We start from the raw sequence: 22,972 nt of genomic DNA, 5'->3' as shown, positions 1-22,972 counted from the left end.
CCCTTAGGGTGCACATAAGCAGGAAGCGAGAGTCAGAACTCAAAGCCAAGGCACCCTGAGAGTAGATATCTTAATCAGGTCTAAACTGCAAAGCCACATATCCACCCCTAAAGGCTTGGGGTTATTTTATTTATTTATTTATTTATTTATTTATTTATTAGGTTTTTTTATTCGAAAGACAAAGTTACAGAGTGAGAGGAAGATTTTTCACCTATTGTTTCCCACCCCTCAACTGCCACCATGGCTAGGACTGTACCAGGCTAAAGCCAGAAGCCCGGAATTCCATCTGGTCTCCCACATGGGTGGTAGGGCCTTGAAGCAGCTGGGTCATCTACTGTTGCTTTCTTAGGCACATCAGTAGAGAGCTGACTCAGAAGCAGAGCAGCTGGAACTTGAGCCTGTACACATCAAGCATGCCAGCAGTGCAGGAGGCTAAATCTGCTCTGCCACAATGCTGGCCTCTTAAATCACTCATTAGACAGCTCTCTGTGTCCTGTACCTGAATCTGAAAAAGTCCAATGAGTGTCTATTAGCAGGATTCACTCTCTCAGATTTCTCTGTGTGGCAGAAATGTACCAGCTGGCATTAAAGAAAAATCAAATGTAATTTTTACATCCTACATGGGAAGCCAGAGGAAAGAGTGTCTGTCCTTAATGTCCTTTGTTTCCTGGTCAGCCCATGATATTTTGGTTCCAGCCAATTTCCTCTACACAAAGACCCTGCTCAGACCACTGCTGAATAAGGCAGAAGATGGGTGGCTGAGACATGGCTTCTCTGAAAAGGGAGGGAATAAACAAAAAAATAGCTGCTTTCATTGGGGGCAGGAGGGAGGTTATCAGGAACCAAACGGGGAGACCATCTCAATACAAACGATTGTTTGGCTTGAAGGCCCCATGTGGGCAATTGCTCCACCAAGGGCTTGGCTGGAATGGGACACAGAGCTTGCCAGGGGACAAGAACAGGGACTGACACAGGCCCAAGCATACGAATCATGGCTTTGGGATCCCAGAGCATCCCAGCCAGGATGTCCATAGAACACACTTGACCCTAATCAGCAAGCAGCATCATTCTGTTCCTGACCCAGTGCAGAATGTGAATTTAAAATAGAAGGGGAGAAGCAGGCATCATGGTAGGGTGGGTTAAGCTGCCAGTTAGGATGCTTACCTCCCACTATCAGAGTGCCTGGTTCGAGTCTCAGAACCACAATCCCACTTACAATCCCACTTCCTGCTAATACATCCTAGGAGGTAGCAGATAATGGCTGCCCATGTGGAGGATGTGGATGGAGTTCTAGGTGCCTGGCTTTAGTCTAGCCCAGGCCCAGATATTGTGGGCATGTAGAGTAAACAAAAAGATGGAAGATCTGTCTCTTAGTCTTTTTGTCTCTGGCCCTCTGCTTCTAAAGTAGATGAAAATGAGCAATTGAAGGAAAACTAAGGGCACTGGGAGCAAATTCAAACTTACTCAACCTAAACAGACATTTCTTAGCAAATGTAACAAGTACAAAAATTAGGTGTGAGCAATCAAATACCAGTCACTACTTCAGTAGCTAACAACAAGCTCTGGGAAGTAGTGCGGAAGTAGGGATCGCCAAGCAAAAGCCTATGTAGTCATTGCAAAGTCAGCCAGGTGATTCTGGGATTTCAAGACTTGATGTTCCGATTAAACTATTTTCCCAACACTGAACAACCTCACTTGGGGTTAACAGATGCAAATTGGGTTTACCAGAAGGTACAGTCCTCACTCTCTGGGGACATTAAGTTCTTCACATTTTTTAAGGTTATTTCAGGTTAAAAGCTTAAATTCCTCTCTGCAATAACCAGTATCCATTCATAGTCTTAAAACAACAACAAACAAAAAACCACTGAGGCTCTAAAGGGAGACTCCCTACTGGCAAGCGGGGTGTATCTTTGGAAGATGATACTAAAGAAGGGCTGGTCAGCCACTAACCATTGTGGATGCTCTTTATCCTTCATCCCCAGGAGGGAGCCCCACCCTACTGATAATGGACTGAGGTCTTCCACTTGGTAGCTGAAGGAGTAATGGCCTTCACACCAGATTCCAAATGCCCAAGACCCAGTCCTATCCATAATTCACAAACCCAGGGGCTTCCAAGGTGGCTAGCCTCATAACTTTTGCTATGCCTCCACACATTTCCATCACTTTCTCAACCAGCAGGCTGCAGGCTGCAGGCTGCAGGGAGTAGATGTGTAGGATTGGGGACTGCTGAGCTGACAGCTATGTAATCATTTCAACATTTGACATCGCTATTAAACTCCCTCATAATCAAGTGGAAGCATCCAACTTCATATCGTGAGCACTAAAGGTCTCTCTCACACACATACACACACACTCTCTTTGCTTTTCAAATAAAACACATCTGCCTGATAATAAAATTGGTAATTAGCAGAAGAGGACAATGAAAATTGGTATGGGGCAATATGGTATGTTAAGCTGCCATTTGCAATGCTGGCATCCCGGTTCGAATCCCAGTTCACTTAAGTCCAGCTCTGTGCTCGTGTCCCTGAAAAAGCAGCAGAGGATGACACAACTGCTTGGGCTCCTGCACCCACATGGGTGATCTAGATGAATCTCCTGGCTTCAGCCTGGTGCAGTTCCAGATTAGCAGTCATTTGGGGAGTGAACCAATGATAATGATGGAAGTCTCTCTCTCACAAACACACACACACACTCTTTACTTTTCAAATAAATAAAACACATCTCTTAAAAAAAGAAAATCAATATTAAAAACAGTCCATATTTGGGCTGGCAGTGTGGTACAGCAAGTTCAGCTGCTCCCTGTGATGCCAATATCCCATCTGAGTACTAGTTCTAGTCCCAACAGTTCCACTTCCAATCCAGCTCCCTGTTAATGCGCCTAGGAAAGCAGCAGAATTTGACTCAAGTACTTGGGTCCATGCCATCCATATGGTAGATTCAGATGGAGTTCTAGGCTCCTGGCTTTGGCCTTGCCCAGCCCTGGCCGTTGTGGCCTTTTGGGGAGAGAACCAGCATAAAGAAGATCTCTGTCTTCCTACCTTTCTGTAACTCTGCATTTCAAATAAATAAATAAATAGGTTTGCATTCAAATAATCCCACTCTTCTCCCCCTGCAGCAACAGCCCCCACTTGTATCAGCCTCCCTCAAGGAGCAAGATGCTGATGTCTGGAAAGATAGTGGTCACAGCTAGTAGGGGAGTGCTACTGGTCACCTAGTGGGCAGAGGCCAGGAATGCCACTAGCCAAGCTAAAATGCACAGGATGAGCCACAGCAATGGATTAGCCAGAAAACCAATGGTGCTGGGTTGAGAAATACTGTTCTAAAGAAACCATTTTTAAGTCATTTACTTTGAGACAGAAAAGATACTAGAAAATTCCATTTTCTTTTTTCTTTAAAGATTTATTTTTATTATTTTTTTATTGGAAAGGCGGATATACAGAGAGGAGAGACAGAGAGGAAGATCTTCCATCCGATGATTCACTCCCCAAGTGAGCGCAACGGGTCGATACTATGCCGATCTGAAGCCAGGAGCCTCTTCTGGGTCTCCCACACAGGTGCAGGTTCCCAAAGCTTTGGGCCGTCCTCGACTGCTTTCCCAGGCCATAGGCAGGGAGCTGGAAGGGAAGCGGGGCTGCTGGGATTAGAACCGGCGCCCATATGGGATCCCGGGCGTGCAAGGCGAGGACCTTTAACCACTTGCGCCACCGCGCCGGGCCCAAAAATTCCATTTTCAAAAAATTGTTCTCTTGTTTCTTTAACAGATAAACACTTGAAGGATACAGTGCTCTAGACTTGGGAAGAACCTTAGGGATCAGGCTAGCTCAAACACTTAAAGAAACTGTGGCCCAGAGAGGTTACTCAAGTTCATCGACGAAATGGTTAGCTGGACCAGAATTACTGTCATCTTTACATACCCTAAATATAGTAAGTGCTCAACAATGGTCACTAAATCAGTACCTTGTTCTTCCGGTGTTCTTTTTTATGACAACATAGGATTCACTCTCCCTATCAGGAAGCTCAGCATCGGAGACAGCGCATAAAGTGTCCCTTCCCAGCCATGTTCGCCTTCTTTCAAAGAAAGTCCAGGAGAGAAGAAGCCAACATACGAGGACTTAAGACTAAGTGGCCAGGCAGAAAGCCTGTTTTCAACTGTTTCCAGGGACAAATGGGCAGAAGCTTCATACAAAATCCACATCAGCCAATGGAGCTCTCATAGAAGACCATGGACATGCCTTTCTCTATACAACAGAGAACAGCAGCTCTCCTGACACATCAGAGCTGACTCAACCAATGACAAACAGAAATTCAGTGCCAGCTTAATTAAATCACAGCCACATCCGAAGAAGCTGGAGACACTGCGTTTCTAAACCAACACAGAATTGCAATGAATTCTGGGATCAAAGTGCAAGTAGCACGTTGACTGTTAGTCATCCAATCAGCCCTGGCTTCAGGGAGAAGGGCAAAAGATAAAGATTTGCCCTTGCCAGAAAAGAAAACATCCACCAGGATATTTCAGAACCTGAGTGTTTTTGAATCAGGTATAATGAGGTACAGGTCAAAAGGTGTAGTACAAGTGGGTGGGGCACAGACAGGAGCCACGTGGATAAAATATCCTGGAAACGGAACATTATGCAGGTCTCAAGGAAAAAGAAAGAATCACTGCTTCAGAAGAGCCAAAGTAAAGGCTTTTAGATTAAATGAACCTGCTTCAATGGGCTCAAGAAAAGCTTCTAAAGCTGCTGCAACGTTATTATTGATTTCTACAGCCCCAGAGAACTGTGTCTAAATATTCACTCCCAGCCCATGAAAGGGCTAACAGATTACTGCTCCAGCCTCCCGTTTCACACTGCACGCTGCATTCACCCAGGCTGATGTGCTACACTGAAACCCCGACTGAGAGGGCACAGCTTTGTGACTGGCTCCAGCTTCCAAAGTGACACAGCCGCCAGAAGCACACAACAGAAACGGCACAAAGAAGCGATTACCACCAAGCAACCATGAGATTCACCCGCTCAGCTCCCTGGCATGCCACACATCTTCAGATATCTGAGTTAACTGTATGAAAGTGACTGCCAAAAAAAAAAAAGGAGCTAAGCACACATTAACAGAATAATAGTGTTCATGATAAGAACTGAGACACAATGTGCCGGACGTCACATGAGGATTTCAGATACAGGTGAAGACATAGTCCCTGTCCTCATTCTCATTTACAGTCTAAGGCAGCCTCTGTCTAAAATGAAAACAAAGAAACAAAAAGTCAGTAACTGTTTTCCACTTTGCATTAACGTAGGGTCTCTAATCCACCTTCCTAGCGGGCTGGATTTAAGTGAGCCGCGACTGTATAAACCATGTAAAATGCCCGTCAGTGGCTCAGAAGTACTGCCACGCATCAGCTACAAAATGGGAAGGGCTGACCCATCTTGATAAGACCCGAAGCTGCCCTTCTGGTCAAGCGAGGGTCCTTCCCAGTGAAGTCTTCTTGCCTCAACAGGTGTCTCTTACAGGGAAGAAGCTCTGAGTGATGGTCCTCATGCAAAGCTGTCTCCACAAGCACTCAACGCCCCAAAATTCCCTTCACGACTTCTTACAATTAGAAAGACCCCATGACTTTTCAAATCTGAACCCATAAATAGCTCATCAGTCCAACAGCAACACAAAAATTCACAATGTACCATTCTTTATAACACTGAAAAACTGAAAACCCAACAGTTGGGGAAGAATTAAATAAATAATGATGTCATTCCAAAGACAGGACATAATTGAGGCTTTTAAATGTTTTCAATGTCATGAAAAATGCTTACAATGTTAAGCAAGACAACATTGACATAAAATCATGGGATAAGCCCAAGTAAACCTTATCTTTGCAAGCTTTCCCATGGTTTTTATCATGACTATGGACACCTTTCATAATCAGAAAAAAAAAAAAACCTCTAAGAAGTGCCACTGAATTATGTTAAGATAATAAACACAAGAATCCTTCCATCGCTCCACCTCCCAGCACCCGTAAGACACACACAAACACACAGGACTGGTCTAGAAGTCTGTTTCTATGGTAACAGGTCTTTTCTTCCCCCTTAAATGCAGGGGAAATCTAATGAAACTGGGTTCTATTTTCACTCTACCCATGATGTCTTCTTGATTTGAATCACCTGCAGCAGGCTGCTTCTGTGTGTGAGGACGAGGCTCTACATCAAGGGAGAGCATTCAGAGCAGCTGAGCTGGGGTCCTCCTGGCTCCACGCTAAATGAAGCTTCCTTTTACCCTTCAACAAGCAGGGATGTTCATATGGCAGCCACCCAGAAGGAAAGATCTTTTCTCAAATTTCTCCTCTAACCAAAGCCCTCGTGTCTGAGAGACAAAGTCAACCCCTGTTCCATGCAGTTACTCATTTCAGTGAAATGCTTTCAACATGGCAGAAGTGCCTGCCCTTTTAATTTCTTCTTTCTCAAATCAGCTGTCATACTCGGACTGGTTTTCATTCACTCTGCTGTTTACAGCTATTTTGAACAAAAGCATCATGGTGAGGACAGTGAGTTTCCTTCCTATTTCTCTCCTGAGTGCTTTGTATCAGTTTTAACATGAGGACCAACGACAATACAAAGATTCTAACACCCTATTCCCCACAAGCTTTATGGTACAGTCAAAAAAAAAAAAAGGTAAGAAATTATATTTCAAAGCCATAAGAACAAAAATTACCACCTAAGCAATATAAAACAAAAAAATTTTTTTCAACCCAAAGCCAGAAATACCAGGAAACTTATTTCTAAACCCACATATCTGGGGACTTCCAGCCACATACAAAAAGAGGAAGTAGTTAAACAACAAAATACACTGCATGTGCACATGAGGCAAACAAAGTGAAGAAACACTGCGGAATTAACACTGAATTAACACTGAAACCCACATTTAAAGACGGCGGCTCTGTGGTAGACGCTTGAGGATCCCTGGTCTCTCCATCACTAGCAGTTGTTGAGACACACAGCAGGGTGATGTGAAAAAAAAAAAAAAAGAAAGAAAGAAAAAGAAAGCTCTGTTTGCTCCAATCACTGCTGGGACAGGTTTATCCACCCTGAGATTAAGTCTCACCCCCCTACTTGCAATCGTTTGATTATTTTCAACACATCATAAAATGACAGTGTTACACATTTACTTTTGAAAAGAAATGACTTGAAGCCTGAAACAGCCAGTTCTCATCACTGTTTTGGATAAAAGAATTTCTTTTTGAAGGTTTTGATTTGAAATCAATATATTCTCAAAGTGGGCTTAGGATCTCCAGGATTTAGTTAAATTGCATTCTACATGTTGTTAAAAGAAAACTGGAGTATGTCTAGGAAATACCCAAATGAGAGTGGGAGGAATGAAGGGTATGATAAACAAAAATGGGCAGAAAATCATTTAACCTTAGAAAAGCCAGCAGCACTAATAATAAATCCAGCTGCTGTCCAGGGAGATGCTAGAGGTGGAATCCCAGGGCCTGTGTCCCAGCCAGAGGGGAGGGAAGATGGGAGACAAGGAGAAGGTTGGACAAACTGCAGACAACCCCCAGGGTGGCCTTACACTGCCGGATGGCCACAGCTGAAGGCAGATTTGGTTCATCTTGGGGGTCTTTCCAAGGGGGAGGGACTTGCAGCTCAGCCAGCAAAGGATCAGTGTTCCCAAAGCCTGAGGGGAAATACAGGATCCAGAAGAGCGGGGCAGGGAAGGAGAAAGTTTGGGAAAGTGAAGAGTCAAACATGGTAGCAAAATATGTAATTATTCAACATGAAACTTCAAAAATGCATAGCTGTGCCTTTTCATTTTGCAACAGACTGCTGAGAAGAACTGGTCCTCTGGGAAGCAGTCTGATAGGCTTTTTAAAAGACCAAATTACGTTGTAATTACACCCGTGAACTGCATGCATCCCTGGAGAGAAGAAATTCATTTTTTGGAGAAAACAGAAGACAACGACAACAACAACAATGAAACCTACATGATTTTTACAGTTGGAGATTCAACTCAAAGAATGAAGGGCCTATATCTGTGGCCTCTATGAAAAGTAATAACCTAAAAGTAAACATACCTAACACTTCACTGAAAACCTTGCTGGCCTAGTTCCATCAAGTCCATTAACCTACCAAGGGCCCAAATGCAGGTGACCTGATTACAAAAAAAGCACTTCTAGAAAGTGCAGCATCTGCATCGTGTAACTCATTAAACACTTCTATTCAGGGGAGAGGAGGGAGGAAACTGGCAGCAATAACTTGGGAAGCCTTATCTCGAAAGAAAGACAAAATGCTTTTCAGGTCCTGTACAAAAGAAAACAGAGGCAATGCCCTCCCTTCTCTCACCTGGGGTTAAGCTGTCTCAGCTGTCAAGGGGCAGGTGGTGGAAAACTAACCAACCAATGCTGCACAAGGAAAATCAGCCCCACACAGTGACCCCGACTACCCAGGCAGGATGATGCTGGATAGTTTTAAGGTTGCCATCCTTAAAATTCTCTGCGTATCTGTTGCACTATGGACTTCAATGTACACACAGAGTTCTAAGACTTCTCAGAAGTGGCAGGGTGGGGACCTCTTTTCTGGGCGATCAAAGGATAAATCGCACCAGGCAGCAGCCAAGCGTCAAATACATGCTCAACAGAAAGCAACCTGCCTAGTCACACATCCAATTTATATAAGGCTGCTGTGGAGCTGTTTCACTACCTTCTGGGACTGGTTATAGTTTGAGCGTGTGTATTTGGCTGAAAATCCTCCCTATCTCTTTTCTGAAATAATGCAAATAGGGAAAAGAATGACATCTTGGAGTGCCTTTGTGTACTCGTGTTTGGGTCCTCCCCTTGCTCCACCCTATCACAGGGAACTACATTTCCCATGCTACCTTGCCAATGACTCTGGATAAGTTATCAAGTGGTGGCAGTGGTGTGGATAAAAGAAGGGGATAAGCCAGGGCGATGTTCAGCCTGGGTCCAGCTGCCACCAACAGCTCCTCTTTCCATGCTTTGAGCTCACCCCAAATGGCTCAGGCTTCTGGATTTTGGTGATAGCAACAACTCCTATTTTGCTTAAAGGCACATCAGCCTCCAGGCATCGCTTATTTCTGGGAAACATCAACCAACTCCTATCAAGTTTCTTGGCTCTCATATTGCCTGTGTAACCTATTCTCTCTATTAACTTCCCTCTGTCTGCACCACCTACAGTGGCTTCTGTTGCCCTGACTGGTCCCTGACTCGTGTGTGTAGAGCCTTCTAAACATAGTCTAAAACATTGTTTTTCAGAAAATTAATAGCTTTCCTAATATTAAAACAACAGTTCAGATCATCTCTAAATGATTTCTTCTAATAAAAGACCAAAAAGGTTGAGGTATCACAAAAATCAATTCAAAGACTCACTAAAAGCCCAATCTATGCTAAGCCCTAGTCTGCGTGCCAGGAAGTCCAAAGGAAATAGAGTAGGTCCCCACCATCACGGAGATGATAGTCTAGCGGGCATATTAAGTGCGACAAATTCCAATTTGAAAATATAACCCAATATGGGAATACTGCCTTAACAACAGAGGACTCTGGCAAATGAGAAGTCACATTAAGGTATTCTACTCTACATAAATGTGGTTCCTTCCTTTTCAATGTAGTATGCTGAACTGTCACATTTCAGGGGCACATTTTGAGGATGGCAAGAAATAAAGAAGTTCCTCAAAGTTAGTATATACTTAAACTGAAGCACAACTGTGATAAGGATTTTAACAGGCACAATAACAAAAATTGTGTGTTTCATATGGATTCCTGCTTGGGATATTCGCGTTACAGTCACTGAGTAAGACTCAATTTAAGAAGTTACTTTAGAGGCTGGCACTGTGACATAGTTGGTTAAGCTGCCACCAACCATGCCAGCATCTCACGAGTGCCAGTTCAAATCCTAGATGCCTGACTTTGATCCAGCTCCCTGCTAATGTGCCTGGGAAAGCAGCAGAAGATGGCCCAAACATACGGGTCCCTGCTACACAAGTGGGAGGCTTGGCTGGAATTTCTAGCTCATGGCCCAGTTCTGGTTGCTGCAGCCATTTGGGGAGCAGATCTTTCTCCCAACCTCCCAATCCGCACTCCCTCACCTCTAACACTGCCTTTCAACTAAATAAATAAATCTTTTTTAAAAGCTTTTTTTTTTCACAAATTTAAAAAAGAAAAAAAAAAAACCAGAAGCTACTTTCTTCCTTCTCTGTGGCACAGACTCCATCAACAGAATACACAAAGCCAGCTGTGCTGCACGTAATGAGTAGTGTTACAGTCCCCGACAGCATGACATTATTTCCAAGATGGGATTTTCAGGCAGAAACAAAAACAGACAATGATTCATGTGGTGAACAGATACAGACAACTGTGCCCAAGAAAGCTGCCACCTACATACCATGATGACATCAGATGAAAAATGCAGAAGGCAAGCAGCTTTCCGATTTATCTAAAACAAATAACTTGCCACCAAAAAAAAAAAAAAAAAAAAGATTTGCTGCAAAGTACACTGAGAAGTGAGACTGTGGCTACCTGTTTACAAAGCCAATGCCCAGAGCTACCAAGAGCACACTGGGTATGTCAAAACCAACAGCATCTGTTGCAGAAATGAATGAGTATCTACTCCAGGCTGGTGTACCCATGACGGCACACTTCCACAGAGACCTTCTGGGCATGGCATTCAGACTTTCCTTACTACTACTCAGCAACTTGGCATAACAGATGGCTGACAACACTATGGGCTTCTTACACAACAGGAAGTAGAACACAAAATGCATACTCAGAATCTCAACTCCATACACAAAGTCAACTACTGCAACAGGATTTTAATCTTACTGGCCACTAGCTGTCAAACTCTAGCCCTAATCTGTATCCTACAAGAGGTCAAAGTACACTGAAGAGTCCTGTGCATACAAGATACAGTACATCACAGAAGCACAGCATGTTCTCTTCCTCTTCCTGGGGAAAAGACCCCTAAATTCATCTCACAAAGTAATGTTTTCCTTTAAGATGCAACATAATTGTCTCTCTGAAGCCATGACTTCCTGAGGAAGTTCTGCTTGTCCTCTTCAATGCTTTCATTTCCCCCCTGTACCCAATGCAATAATTGATAATTGCTGTTGCTTCATTTATCTGTTGTACACATCTGCTTCCCCATTAGACTGTAAAATCCTTGAGACCAAAGGTCTTTTAATCTATACTTCCTTATACAGTATCAGTCTTTTAATCTATATTCCTTGTACAATATCTGACACAACAGGTACTTAAGAAATATTTTCTGGAGCTGTCATTGTGGTATGGCAGGTAAAGCTGTCACTGCAATGCACACATCCCACACAGGCACTGGTTCAAATCCTGACTGCTCCACTTCCAGTCCAGCTCCATGCTAAAGACCTGGGGAAAGCAATGGAAGGTGGCTCAACTGCTTGGGCCCCTACTGCCCACGTGGGAGACTTGTAAGAAGTTCCTGGCTCTTGGCTTTGGCCTGACCCAGCTCTAGCTGTTGTAGCCATGTGGGAAGTCAACCAGCAGATGAAGATCTTGCTTTTTTTTCTCTCTCTATATATATATATCAATCCCTGATTTTCAAATAAATAAATAAATCTTAAAAAAAATGGTTGAAGAAGAAATACCTTCTGAACAAACATACCTAGTGTATTTATGAAGAGTTCCAACTAAAAGATACCACATTTTGTACTCTTTTTCTCCTGCCAGGGCAGGAGGTAGACAAAGTCAACGTGGCCAATGATCCACTGGTGTACAAGAGAACTGCCACTGGAAGCAGACTCGATGGAGGAGCTTGGGAAACTCCTTCACTAGGATGCATTCCCTGCAGGTGAGCGCAAGAAGCAAGGTAAGGAACAGCCCAGACAATGCCAGGTTTATAGTCCCAGTGGCATACATGTGGGTCACGTCTGGGGACAGACCAGCCTGGGCCAGCACATAATACCCACTGGCAGAGAACCAGAGCAGGGACAGGAGGAGCCAGATCAGATCACAACACCAACCAAGTTCACATTAGGACTGGGACAGCAATCAAACTGGGCTGGGATAGGCTGCAGCACCCACCAGTAGGAGCTGGAACAGGGGGCAGATTAGGCCAGATTATGCAAGAAGATTGCAGACACTGGGCCTGGCAGCATGGCTTAGCGGCTAAAATCCTTGCCTTGAACATGCCCGGGATCCCATATGGATGCCGGTTCTAATCCCAACAGCTCCATTTCCCATCCAGCTCCCTGCTTGTGGCCTGGGAAGGTAGTTGAGGATGGCCGAAAGCCTTAGGACTATGCACCCACATGGGAGACCCAGAAGAAGTTCCTGGATCCTGGCTTCAGATCGGCATATCACCGGCCGTTGCGCTCACTTGGGGAGTGAATCATCGGACGGAAGATCTTCCTCTCTGTCTCTCTTCCTCTCTGTATATCTGACTTTCCAATAAAAATAAATAAATCTTAAAAAAAATTGCAGACACTGAGGTGAGGTGAGTCATGCCAGCCTGGGCCCAGCAGGGGGCCAGATTCATGAGTGGCAGGGACAGGGATCTAGCAGGACTCAGGTTGCCTAGCCTGGGTCCTGGGGCCTGTCTGTGAGGTGGGTGTAGGGTTTATGAGTTCCGAGGGTGTGGGATCCGGCTGGGCTTGGGACTACTGACCCAGGTCCCAGGGCCTGCCTTCTAGGTGGGTGCTGGTTTCATGAGCCCCAAGGGTAGGGGATTCAGTGGACCTCAGGTCGCCTGGCCTGGGGCCTGGGGCCTGCCTGCAAGGTGGGTGCCAGGTTTATGAGCCCTGGGGGTGTGGGGAATCCGATGGATTTAGATCACCTGGCCCAGGTCCTGGGGCCCCGCTTACTATGTGGGTGTGGGATTCATAAGCTGCAGGGGTGGGGGATCTGGCAATACTTGGGACACCTGGTGCAGACCCTTGGGCTCGCCTGCAAGAACATGTCCTACTTAATGAAAAAGGCAGAGCAGTGGACACAGGCCCTGTTGTAAAAGCAGAATATGGCAGCACATTTGGTGCCTTAGCAGAACAATAGAACTAACTGGACAACTACCCTAAACAAACGATGACAGCAAAAAAATCTTGGTGAATGGAGCCAATGGACATTGGGAGGGTGACATCATCCTCAGATTGGTGGAATCAGCAGCATTTCAGAACAATCCGAACCACTTGGACAGAACCCTTGAAGTATGTACACATTGAGACTCTGGGTTGATATGAATTGGTGGTTCCTCATCCCCGGGTACTAGAATGTGTGGAAAGTCAAGAGTAGCTCCCCTTTAGTCTCTCCCTTCCCCTAGAAACAAGAAGAAATAGCAAATTTGGAAGTAATGAGTTCACCCAATTTTCCCTAAACCTAGATTCTTCCCACGCTGATCCACCATGTAATCATTATAAAAAATAAAATTTATAAAAACAGAATTTTGTATTCCTTTTCTTACAACTATGGAATAATATTTTGCTTTGTTTTCAGAATTTATGATAGTTATTTGAAGAAACAGAGATAGATATCTTCTAGTTTACTCCACAAATGGCTATATTGGTCAGGGCTGGACCAGGCCAAAGCTGGGCGCCTGGAGCTCTACCTGGGTTTCCTACATGGTGACAGTGGTTCAAGCATTTGGGCCATCTTCCATGGCTTTTCCAGGCTCAGTATTAGGGAGTTGGATCAGAAGTGGAGCAGCTGGGACTTAAACCAGAACTCAGAGCTCCAACTCAGATGACAGTGTCACAAGAGGACGCTTAACCTACTGTGCAACAACACTGGCCTTAGAATGATACTGTTAAAGGTCAAGAAAAACAAATAAGAAAATGCCTCCCAGGAAACAGATTTCATGTGTTCGCATTAGAAGACAACCTAATGGGGGATTTCCAATGAGCTACTTTCAGTAAAACCAAGACTTTTGCAGTTGAAGTACATAAGCTATGAAAACTTAGAAAATCACTGGATTGTGGCTGAAGAAGGATGTCTACCAATTCGAAATGGAAGCAGAACTCCTGCTATCTACATTGGATAGATTTTTTTTTTTTTGTCTTTCGAAAGGGGTCACTGATAAAGCCAAAATAACTAAAAATTAATAAGAAAGTTCACATCCTAAGGAATAGTATATAAGCGAGGGTTTAGCTATGGAGGGAAAATAAACACACAGCACAACTACAGCCTAATTTACAAAAGTTCAGATTTAGGATTACTAGAAAATTTCCACCCACAAAAATTTCCTGGTCTAATCTTGAAAAGTCAGGAAACATCCAGAAGCCATTCTCAAGGGTACCCATAAAAACATCTGCAAAAATTCCAGAACTCCCATATAGAGGAAATGGTTTTGGCTTAAAGACCAGGGAAATTATTGGGTGAGTCATTCCAAATGTGGCTTCCAGTAAGTAACCAGAGTATTTCAAGGGAATAAAGGCAAAAATGAAACCAGTAAAACTAGATAAAATAAGTAAGGTCAGCAATGGTAAGAATAAATGGTGCTCACATCTGAATACCACTTCCGTTTGCAAGGCACTTTTGCAACCTCAGACATTGACGCTGAGAAAGTTAGGCGTCTTGCTAAAGGTCATAAAGCCACAATGAGCCAAGGAAAGGAGTTGAGAGATGTGCCAACATCAAGCCTAACACTACTTTGTTTCTCTGGACTTGTAAGTGTTTTAGACAGGTCTAGAACACTCCTTAAGCTGCCTTCACTGAGAGCATCTGTCTTCCAAATTATTCAAGACGCCTTCCAATGTAATCCAGATAAGCCAGAGAGAGAGTTCTAGAAAATACCTTCAAAGAATCAAAAGTTCCACAGCACGTGGAGAGAGAATCTTCACTTTCTCCACCCCCAAACTGTTGGCAGAAAATTGCAAAGTGCCAAGAATGTAAGTAATACTCTTCCGTTTGTATAAAAGCACTGGAAAGGAATACATGGAAATGTCATCCCTTGTCCACACATATATTATCTTTTAAAAGTCAGGTAAGAAATTGCCAAGAGTGGTTGGTTGCTATCTCCAGGGGATGCAAATGGTGGCCAAGGAAAAAGGAAAGAATGAATTTTCAATATGTGTATTCCCTTTTGGAACTTCAGAATTTTGAAGCACATCAAAATGTTATCTTTTTCAAAAAAGTAAATTTTTTAAAAGATTTATTTATTTTTATTGGAAAGGCAGATATACAGAGAGGAGGAGAGACAGAGAGGAAGATCTGTCCAATGGTTCACTCCCCAGCGACCACAATGGCCAGTGCTGCACCAATCTGAAACCAGGATCCAGGAGCTCTTCCGGGTTGTCCACGCTGGTGCAGGGTTCCAAACATTTGGGTTGTCCTTGACTGCTTTCCCAGGCCACAAGCAGGGAGCTGGATGAGAAGCAGGGCCGCAGGGATTAGAACCAGTGTGTGCGAGGCGAGGACTTCAGCCACTGCACTATCGTGCCAGGCCCTCAAAAAAGTAAATTTGGGCCCAGCGCGGTGGCGCAAGTGGTTAAGGTCCTCGCCTTGCACTCCCGGGATCCCATATGGGCGCCAGTTCTATCCCAGCAGCCCCGCTTCCCTTCCAGCTCCCTGCCTGTGGCCTGGGAAAGCAGTCGAGGACATCCCAATGCTTTGGGATCCTGCACCCGCGTGGGAGACCCGGAAGAGGCTCCTGGCTCTGGATCAGCATAGCATCGGCCGTTGCGCTCACTTGGGGAGTGAATCATCGGATGGAAGATCTTCTTCTCTGTCTCTCCTCTCTGTATATCAGCCTTTCCAATTAAGAAAAATAATAATAATATTTTTTAAAAAAAAAGTAAATTTAACCTTGAAAATACGTGATGGGAGTTGGAACAGAGGCAGTGCTTAGGTGATAGAGCATGAAACACCTCAGAGACAGGATGTAGCAGAAGAAGGGAACAGTTAAAAGTTCTTACTATAAAGTTTGTGTTAGAGTCCAGAATTCCACGTGCTATTTCGCAGACTGAAATAAATGTTCTTCAAGACTATCAAATTTCTTCCACTCTAATTATTGGCCAATTCAACCATGACACTGAGACAGGTGTATCTCAATAGTGGACTCAAGTATTCTGGTCATAGGAAAGGCAGAGCCTCTCATGATAAATAACATTGCATCCAGTTTATGCCAATCTCTGAAAAGGCTGTTAGGGAGTTAATCCGGGCCCAGGGATAAAAGCTGGAATTGTAGAGCAAAAGACCAAATATGAACGACCTGTCCTACAAACAGTCCCTCCAAATAGAACCTGGCTTAGGTAGCCGGAGTTACCACTGACAGATCAGGAATTTTTAGTATTTTGTCCTGTTAGTCCACAAATTTATCCGAAAGGTTCATTAACTTCAGTATAAGGAAATGACAACTCACATTTTGACAAGATAAGGCAATTTTTTTAAGGCAGCATTGAAATAGCTTCCTTTCCCACCCTAAAATTGCTCTAGGGCCTCCCAGGTCACTGGGAAACCTCCTGTTAAAATTCTCTGCAGCAAGAAAACCTTTAAGTTAAAAAAAAAAAAAAAAAAAAAACCTGCTAAGTCAAAAGACCATTGCAATGCTTACTAGAAATCTCACTCATTAAAAAAGGGTGAGATTTTAAAAAGGAGAGTCATTTTCAAACACTGATTTGGGAATAAGTCAGCCATACTGCTCACAGGTCTGTAGTCCAGTCACGTCATCTGATGGAATATTGACTGGTGACCACGCATTGACCAATCCTGCTCATTCAGTTCTCAGTTATTTAAGAACGGACCTGAGAAACTCAGATGAACTCAAACCCAAATCTTTATTCAGTCAACAGTTTTGAAATTCTTCCTCCAAGTGTCTCTTCCTTGTACCATTTTGATTGGCTGACAGCTGTCCATGTAATCATCACAATGACCAAAAGTAAAAAGGAGGAAGGAGAAATGAGTAAGCAGGACGCAAAGGGTGGAATAGGCTGGATAATTCACCAAGAGTCGAGGCCTCAACAAATACCTGTTTAACATAACTGAAAACTCTCGTGTTGTCATTTCATTTTTACTACAATAGCCAAGTCACTGAAGCCACCAAGGTACACGTCAGACTAACTGGAAAAGAAACTGCTTCTGAATCCAGGATTTTCTCCTCAACAGGAGTTAGTAAAGTTTACAAATAAGCAGTTGCTAGCTCTTATTAAGAACTGACTAGTGATTTGTTACCTGTTCCCAGGTAAAGCTACTGTTAAAAACCTGAAACAAGTAGAAAATCAGCCTCCCTCTTTCATATGCTGTATTTGATTGGAATATGAGTGCAAGAGTATTTTAAGAAATGGAGGAGGGGGCCTGGCAGTGTGGCCTAGTGGCTTAAGTTCTCACCTTGAACGCGCCAGGATCCCATATGGCCGCCTGTTCTAATCCCAGGAGCTCCCACTTCCCACCCAGCTCCCTGCTTGGGGCCTGGGAAAGCAGTCGAGAACCGCCCAATGCTTTGGGATCCTGCACCCACGTGGGAGATGTAGAGGAAATTCCTGACTCCTGGCTCCAGATCAACACAGCACCGGCCGTTGCGCTCACTTGGGGAGTGAATCATCAGACGGAACACCTTCCTCTCTATCTCTCCTCCTCTCTGTATATCTGACTTTGTAATAAAAAAAAAAAAATCTTTAAAAAAAATAAAGAAATGGAGGAGGAATGGTAATAATCATCAAAATGGCATCTGACTCCCCAAAAGTAGCAGTGCTCACTCCAGCTGTGCCTTCTCTTTCACCCAAGCTCTGTCAATTGAAGATCCAAGGAAACAGGAAGGCCAAGATATGCTCAGAAATGTTACACCCAATCCTCTGATAGACCCAACACAAGAGTTAAGAATGAACCTTCCCAACGGTAAAGTGGCTCTAAAATACTTCTTGGTAAATGCAAAAAGTCAGGAAAGCAGTGCTTTCCTAATGGTTCACCCCATTCACCTATCGATAGAGGTCACCAAAATCTACTAGTATGCATCTAAATCAATGTCTCATTCCCCGTCCTACTTACATAACCTTATGCTAAAATAAAAGGGAATTCAGTGAAAGCATCGATTAAGCATGTACTTCCTTTCTTAAAATAACATTGCGTTTTTGTTTTATGCTGTCTGCCTGGTGTACCACGTGGCAAAGCCACCGCATTATGAACAAAAGTCAATGAAAAATAAGCCTCTCCCATATAAAGGATAGTATCTATTACTGTCAAATGCAAACATTTCCTAATCACTAAGCCTTCCTATCACGTTGAATTTTAATGGTATTAAGAACATGAGTCCTGAGGACACAAAAAACAAAGACTGAATGTTTTTGGCAACGATTACATTTCACCATTCGAAGGGTAAGCACCATGGAAGCCACGAATTCAATGAATTATCTGCTTCTTTCCACCAAAATCTGCTAGCTTCTGCCACCTCTCTCTCTCTCTCTCTCTCTCTCTCTCTCTCTCTCTCTCTCTCACACACACACACACACACACACACACACACGCTCCAGGCCTCCAACGCACTCCACACTATGCAGAAATCCGCACTGTGTCAGTGCGTGAGGCGGCTTCCCACAGCATTCATCCAGGAAGAGGCAAGCCGCCTCGGCGCTGTGTCAGATCTCAGCGAGGCTGTCAAATGACAGGGGCCGCTAACCAAATAGCAAAGAGCAGGTGGCCACACCACCTCTCAAAATCACCAAGCACTTTAGTTTTCCCATCGCTCATCTCGTCATCTCTCTCTCTCTCTCTCTCTCTCTCTCACACACACACACACACACACACACACACACACACACACACACACACACTGCAGTTCATCCTCAGCTTTGCTACACTGGCTCCGGACTGACAGTCGGCCCAGAACTCATGCATCACCCACAGAAACGCAGACGTTCTCACCTGAACACACCAGGCTCCTTGCACCCCCGATACACACACACACACGCCCCCACCTCCCAATCTCGCCCTCCCACGCCAACCCCCGAGCTGCCGGAAACCCAGCAGCCTCCCGATGACTGAGCGGCCCTCAGCTCCCGAGAGCCCCCCCGCGACCAGGCCACCCTCCCGGGGCGGCCCCTCCGCCTGCCCCTCGCCCACCGCGAGAGATGCGCTACCTTTGGACTGGCAGTCCGCACAAAACTTGTTATCCTCCTCCAGCAGCAGGTTGGCCAGGACCGCCTGGTACCGATCCACGTCCTTCACAGACTTGCCCGTCATGGCCAGGGTGTCGGCGGGGGCAGGGGGCGACGTGCCCTCCTCGCCCCCAAAGAAACCCCTGTCCCAGTCCGGAGATGAGGACTCCCGGTCCCCGGCCCAGGGGCGCCTCCTGAGCGGGGGTCAGCGACCCCTCCTCTCGCACCCGCTCGAGCCCCTCACAGGGGTCCGCGGCGCCCGCCTCCACGCTGCAGCCCCCTCAGCGCGGCGCCTCCTGGCGGGCTCAGGGAAAGGCCCGAGTCCAAGGACGCTTCCGGACCGGAGACCCTCAGGTCAGGCAAAGGCAGCCCTCGGGCCTCCCGGGTGCCGGACGCAGTGATGACCCCAGAGCCCGCTGCTCTGCGGCCCTTCAGTCCCGCGCCTCGGTTTCCCTGGCAGCTGCCGCCTGCTCTGCCACCACCTCCACCGCCTACTTCCGGCAGCTCTTCCTCTCCTCCTCCCCCTCCACCCTGCACGGCCCGCGCATGCGCTCCGCCCCCACCGCGCCGTACTGGGTTCTTCCCTCGGCTCCGCCTCTCAGGGACCAATCCGGGGAGATGTGAGGGGCGGGGCTTAGGGCTACGGGCGCAGAGGACACGCCCCCGGCATGTCCTTGGAAAAGAATGAATGGAGCCCGGCAGAAAAGGAGGAGAGGGCACGAAAGAGTGCAGAAGGACAGGAACGGACGTTTGCTGAGCTCTTAACTATGTGCCAGGCGTTGTGCTAAAGCTTTACATGAATTTTCCCCATGAAGCTTTACGTGTTGTTCCTCACAGTACCCTTATGAATTAAGAACTTACCATCCTTATGTAAGCCCCAAAGTCCTTCAAACTTGTTCCTTCCTCCAAGGACCAAATAGAACAGACCAACCTCTGCCCCCATTTCCAGAGGATTCTGGTCACCTCTTCCCATGAATACCTATTCCCACCCATAACCTTTAACTTCCCTCTTCTGACTGGAGTTGTCTTGGACCTTCTCTAGCTTAGTGCCTGCACGATTCATTTCTTCATTCTCTCCCTAACTCCCCTCAAAACAGCGATTTGGGCTAGCCGACTTTTACTGAAGCTTGCTGGGGAAGGAGGGGCTTTGTAACAAAGCACATTGATAACTATTTTAAAACGGCTAGTAAGCCTGTTGTCCAGGGGTAGGCGCTTAGCCTAGCGGTTAAGAGGCTGTATCTTACGCCACAGTGCCTGGGTTCCATACTTAGCTCCAGCTCTGGACTCCAGTTTCCTGCGTAAGCCAACTCTGGGAGACAATGGCTCCAGCAGTGGGTTCCTGCCTCGCATGAGGGAGGCCTGACTGAGCTCCTGGTGCCAGTTTCAGTCACTGCAGACATTTGGAGAATGAACCACTGGATGAGGTCTCTCTCCCTCTCCTCACTCTACCTTCCAAAGAAATGAATTCATTGAAAAAAAAAAAAGCATTGCCTAAAACCATCTGTATTACAGAGAATATCTCAGTGGTTTCCTTTTTTTTTTTTTTTGGTAAAGATTTATTTATTTTTATTTGAAAGGCAGATTTTATAGATAGAAAAGGTGAAATGGAGAAATCTTCCATCCTCTGATTCATTCCCCAAATGGCTGCAACAGACTGTCCTCCACTGCTTTCCCAGGTCATAAGCAGGGAGCTGCATGGAAAGTGGAGCAACTGGGACACAAACCAGTGCCCATAGGGGATGCCAGCTCTAGCAAACCTTTTTTTTTTTTTTTGCTATCTAGCTGGTGTTTTACCCCATTTACTTTACCAACACAGTTCTAGTTATCAAACACTGCACTTTGGGAAAGACACAAAGTGATCTGATTTGTGGTTTTAAAAGATCACTCTGGGGCCCAGCGCCATAGCCCAGCAGTTAAAAGTCCTTGCTTCACTTTGAGCCGGGATCCCATATGGATGCGGATTCTAATCCTGGCAGCCCCACTTCCCATCCAGCTTCCTGTTATGGCCTGGGAAAGCAGCTGAGAATGGCCCAAAGCCTTGGGATCCTGCACCCACACAGGAGACCTGGAAGAAGGTCTTGGCTCCTGGCTTCAGATCGGCATAGTACTGGCCGTTGAGGTCACTTGGGGGAGTGAATCCTTGGATGGAAGATCTTCCTCTCTGTCTCTCCTCCTCTCTGTATATCTGACTTTACAATAAAAATAAGTAAGTCCTGTAGCCCTTGAACCTTCTTACTCTAACTAAGTATGTAAAGAATGTCAAAATAAATTTTATTAATAAAAAAAAAATAAGTAAGTCCTAAAAAAAAATCACTCCGATAGCCACAAAAATAATCAGAGAAGCTGGTATAATCAGATGCTCGGAGCTATCTTATTCCATATTGAAACCCTCTCCTCCAGCTCTTTACTTTCTTTCAAATCCAAGCTCCCTCACAACTTTCATTTCAGGGCTGGCATTGTGGTATAAATGGTGAAGTCACTGCCAGTGTTGCCAATAATCAGAGGGGTGCCGGCTCATATCCCGGCTGCTTCACTTCCAGTCCAGCTCCCTCCTTCCTAATGTTCTGAGAAAGACAGCAGAAGATGGCTGCCACGCATCCTGAGCCATGCCACAGGATGAAGCTCCCGACTGACCTGGCCCAACCCTTGCCGTTGTGTGTCTCTCCTTCCCTCTGACTTTTAAATACATAAACCTTTTTATATATATATATATTTTCCATTTCATCAGAGGAAAAGGGTTCCATTGCTTTATTAATAGAATAATTTGCTTTTCTATTTAAACCTCCTATGTTCAAGGCATGCCCAAGAGGCTTGACTTTTATAAGCACACAAGTTCACTCAGGCATTTTTCCTGAGGAAAAAAAAAAAAAGTCCATCAAAGCAAGGACTACCAGAACCATTTGTCAAGGTCACAAGTACCCCATTAACTGCTGTGCCTGTGCTTAAGTTCAAGCCCTTGTCAGTGTCATTGCTTCACTCTGCCAATTGCCTTCTGCCTTTAGCCTAACTTGAGTTAAACTGATGTTTTACCCAGCTCTTTAGAGAAGCCTTGAAATAGCAAAACTGCTTGAATCCCCCCGTCTTGCTGCAAAGTCCTTTGGTAATGTTCTGTCTGCTACGACAGCGTGATTCGTCTCTAAGAGGTTGTAGACTGGTGGCTGAGCACGCGAACTGCCGGCCAGCTTCACCTCCTTTGGTCCATGGGCAGTTCCTGAGCCCCTGGGTCTCAGCCACTGCCTCTGTAAGATGAAGTGACAGCGATATTAACAACACTACTTCACACGACTGTTTCAATGCTTGGTTAAGAGACTGCCTGTGATAAACCTAGAACAGCTCTTGGCACATGGTAAATGATGGGTAGTAATGCTATTCATTATATATCTTTTGGCTTTTTGTCCTCTGAGCATATGCTGTATTTTATTTCCTGACTCACTTACAGGATATGGCCAATAAGTTTGAGCAGAAAGCATGTTCCTGAAGCTTCCTGCCACCACCACCACCACTATCCTAGTATGATGCTCTCCTGATTCTCTTCCCTCTGGTTTGGTAATATTCAACCTTCAAGATGTTCGTGGCTCTGGGAGAACTGTTTGCCAGCCCATTAAGACACCTAACATATGCAGGAAGTAAGCCTCGGCTGTGTTAAGTCACAGAGCTTTGTTTGCTTGCTAGCTTGCCAAGCATGCCTATCTTATCCGAACTGATACATCAACACTGGCTCTTTGTGGCATTATTAGTAGCAGAGGACCGTGAATGCGCCTCTCAGGGTCTATGGATTTGAACAAAGAAAACCTTTCCTAGTCCCAAGCACAGATATTGGTTTGAAATCTTGAATTTTGTCTTGACAATTCTTACAGAAATGTTCCTTCTATTCCATCATGTACTTGCTTGCTACCTTATTGTGAAATACAATTAGCTATAGAAT

The 22,972-nt window shown here is 45.2% G+C and overlaps 1 protein-coding gene across 1 annotated transcript in view; it reads right to left on the bottom strand.

The window, feature by feature from the left end:
* The window catches only part of SMAP2 (small ArfGAP2), a 54,943-nt gene extending 35,409 nt beyond the window's left edge, over nucleotides 1-19,534 (bottom strand). The window contains exon 1 of the mRNA XM_040974296.1: nucleotides 19,030-19,534. Within this exon, the coding sequence (XP_040830230.1) occupies nucleotides 19,030-19,132 (103 nt within the window). The 5' untranslated portion in view covers nucleotides 19,133-19,534. The remainder of the gene's footprint in view (nucleotides 1-19,029) is intronic.
* Between the last annotated feature and the right edge of the window lie 3,438 nt (nucleotides 19,535-22,972).

This window comes from Ochotona curzoniae, unplaced genomic scaffold (assembly GCF_017591425.1).
Source record: "Ochotona curzoniae isolate NIBS_2020 unplaced genomic scaffold, NIBS_Ocur_1.0 contig_2404, whole genome shotgun sequence".
NCBI classification, from domain to species: Eukaryota; Metazoa; Chordata; class Mammalia; order Lagomorpha; family Ochotonidae; genus Ochotona; species Ochotona curzoniae.
Note: the sequence above shows the minus strand (reverse complement) of the source record. Positions and strands in the feature narration are given on the sequence as shown.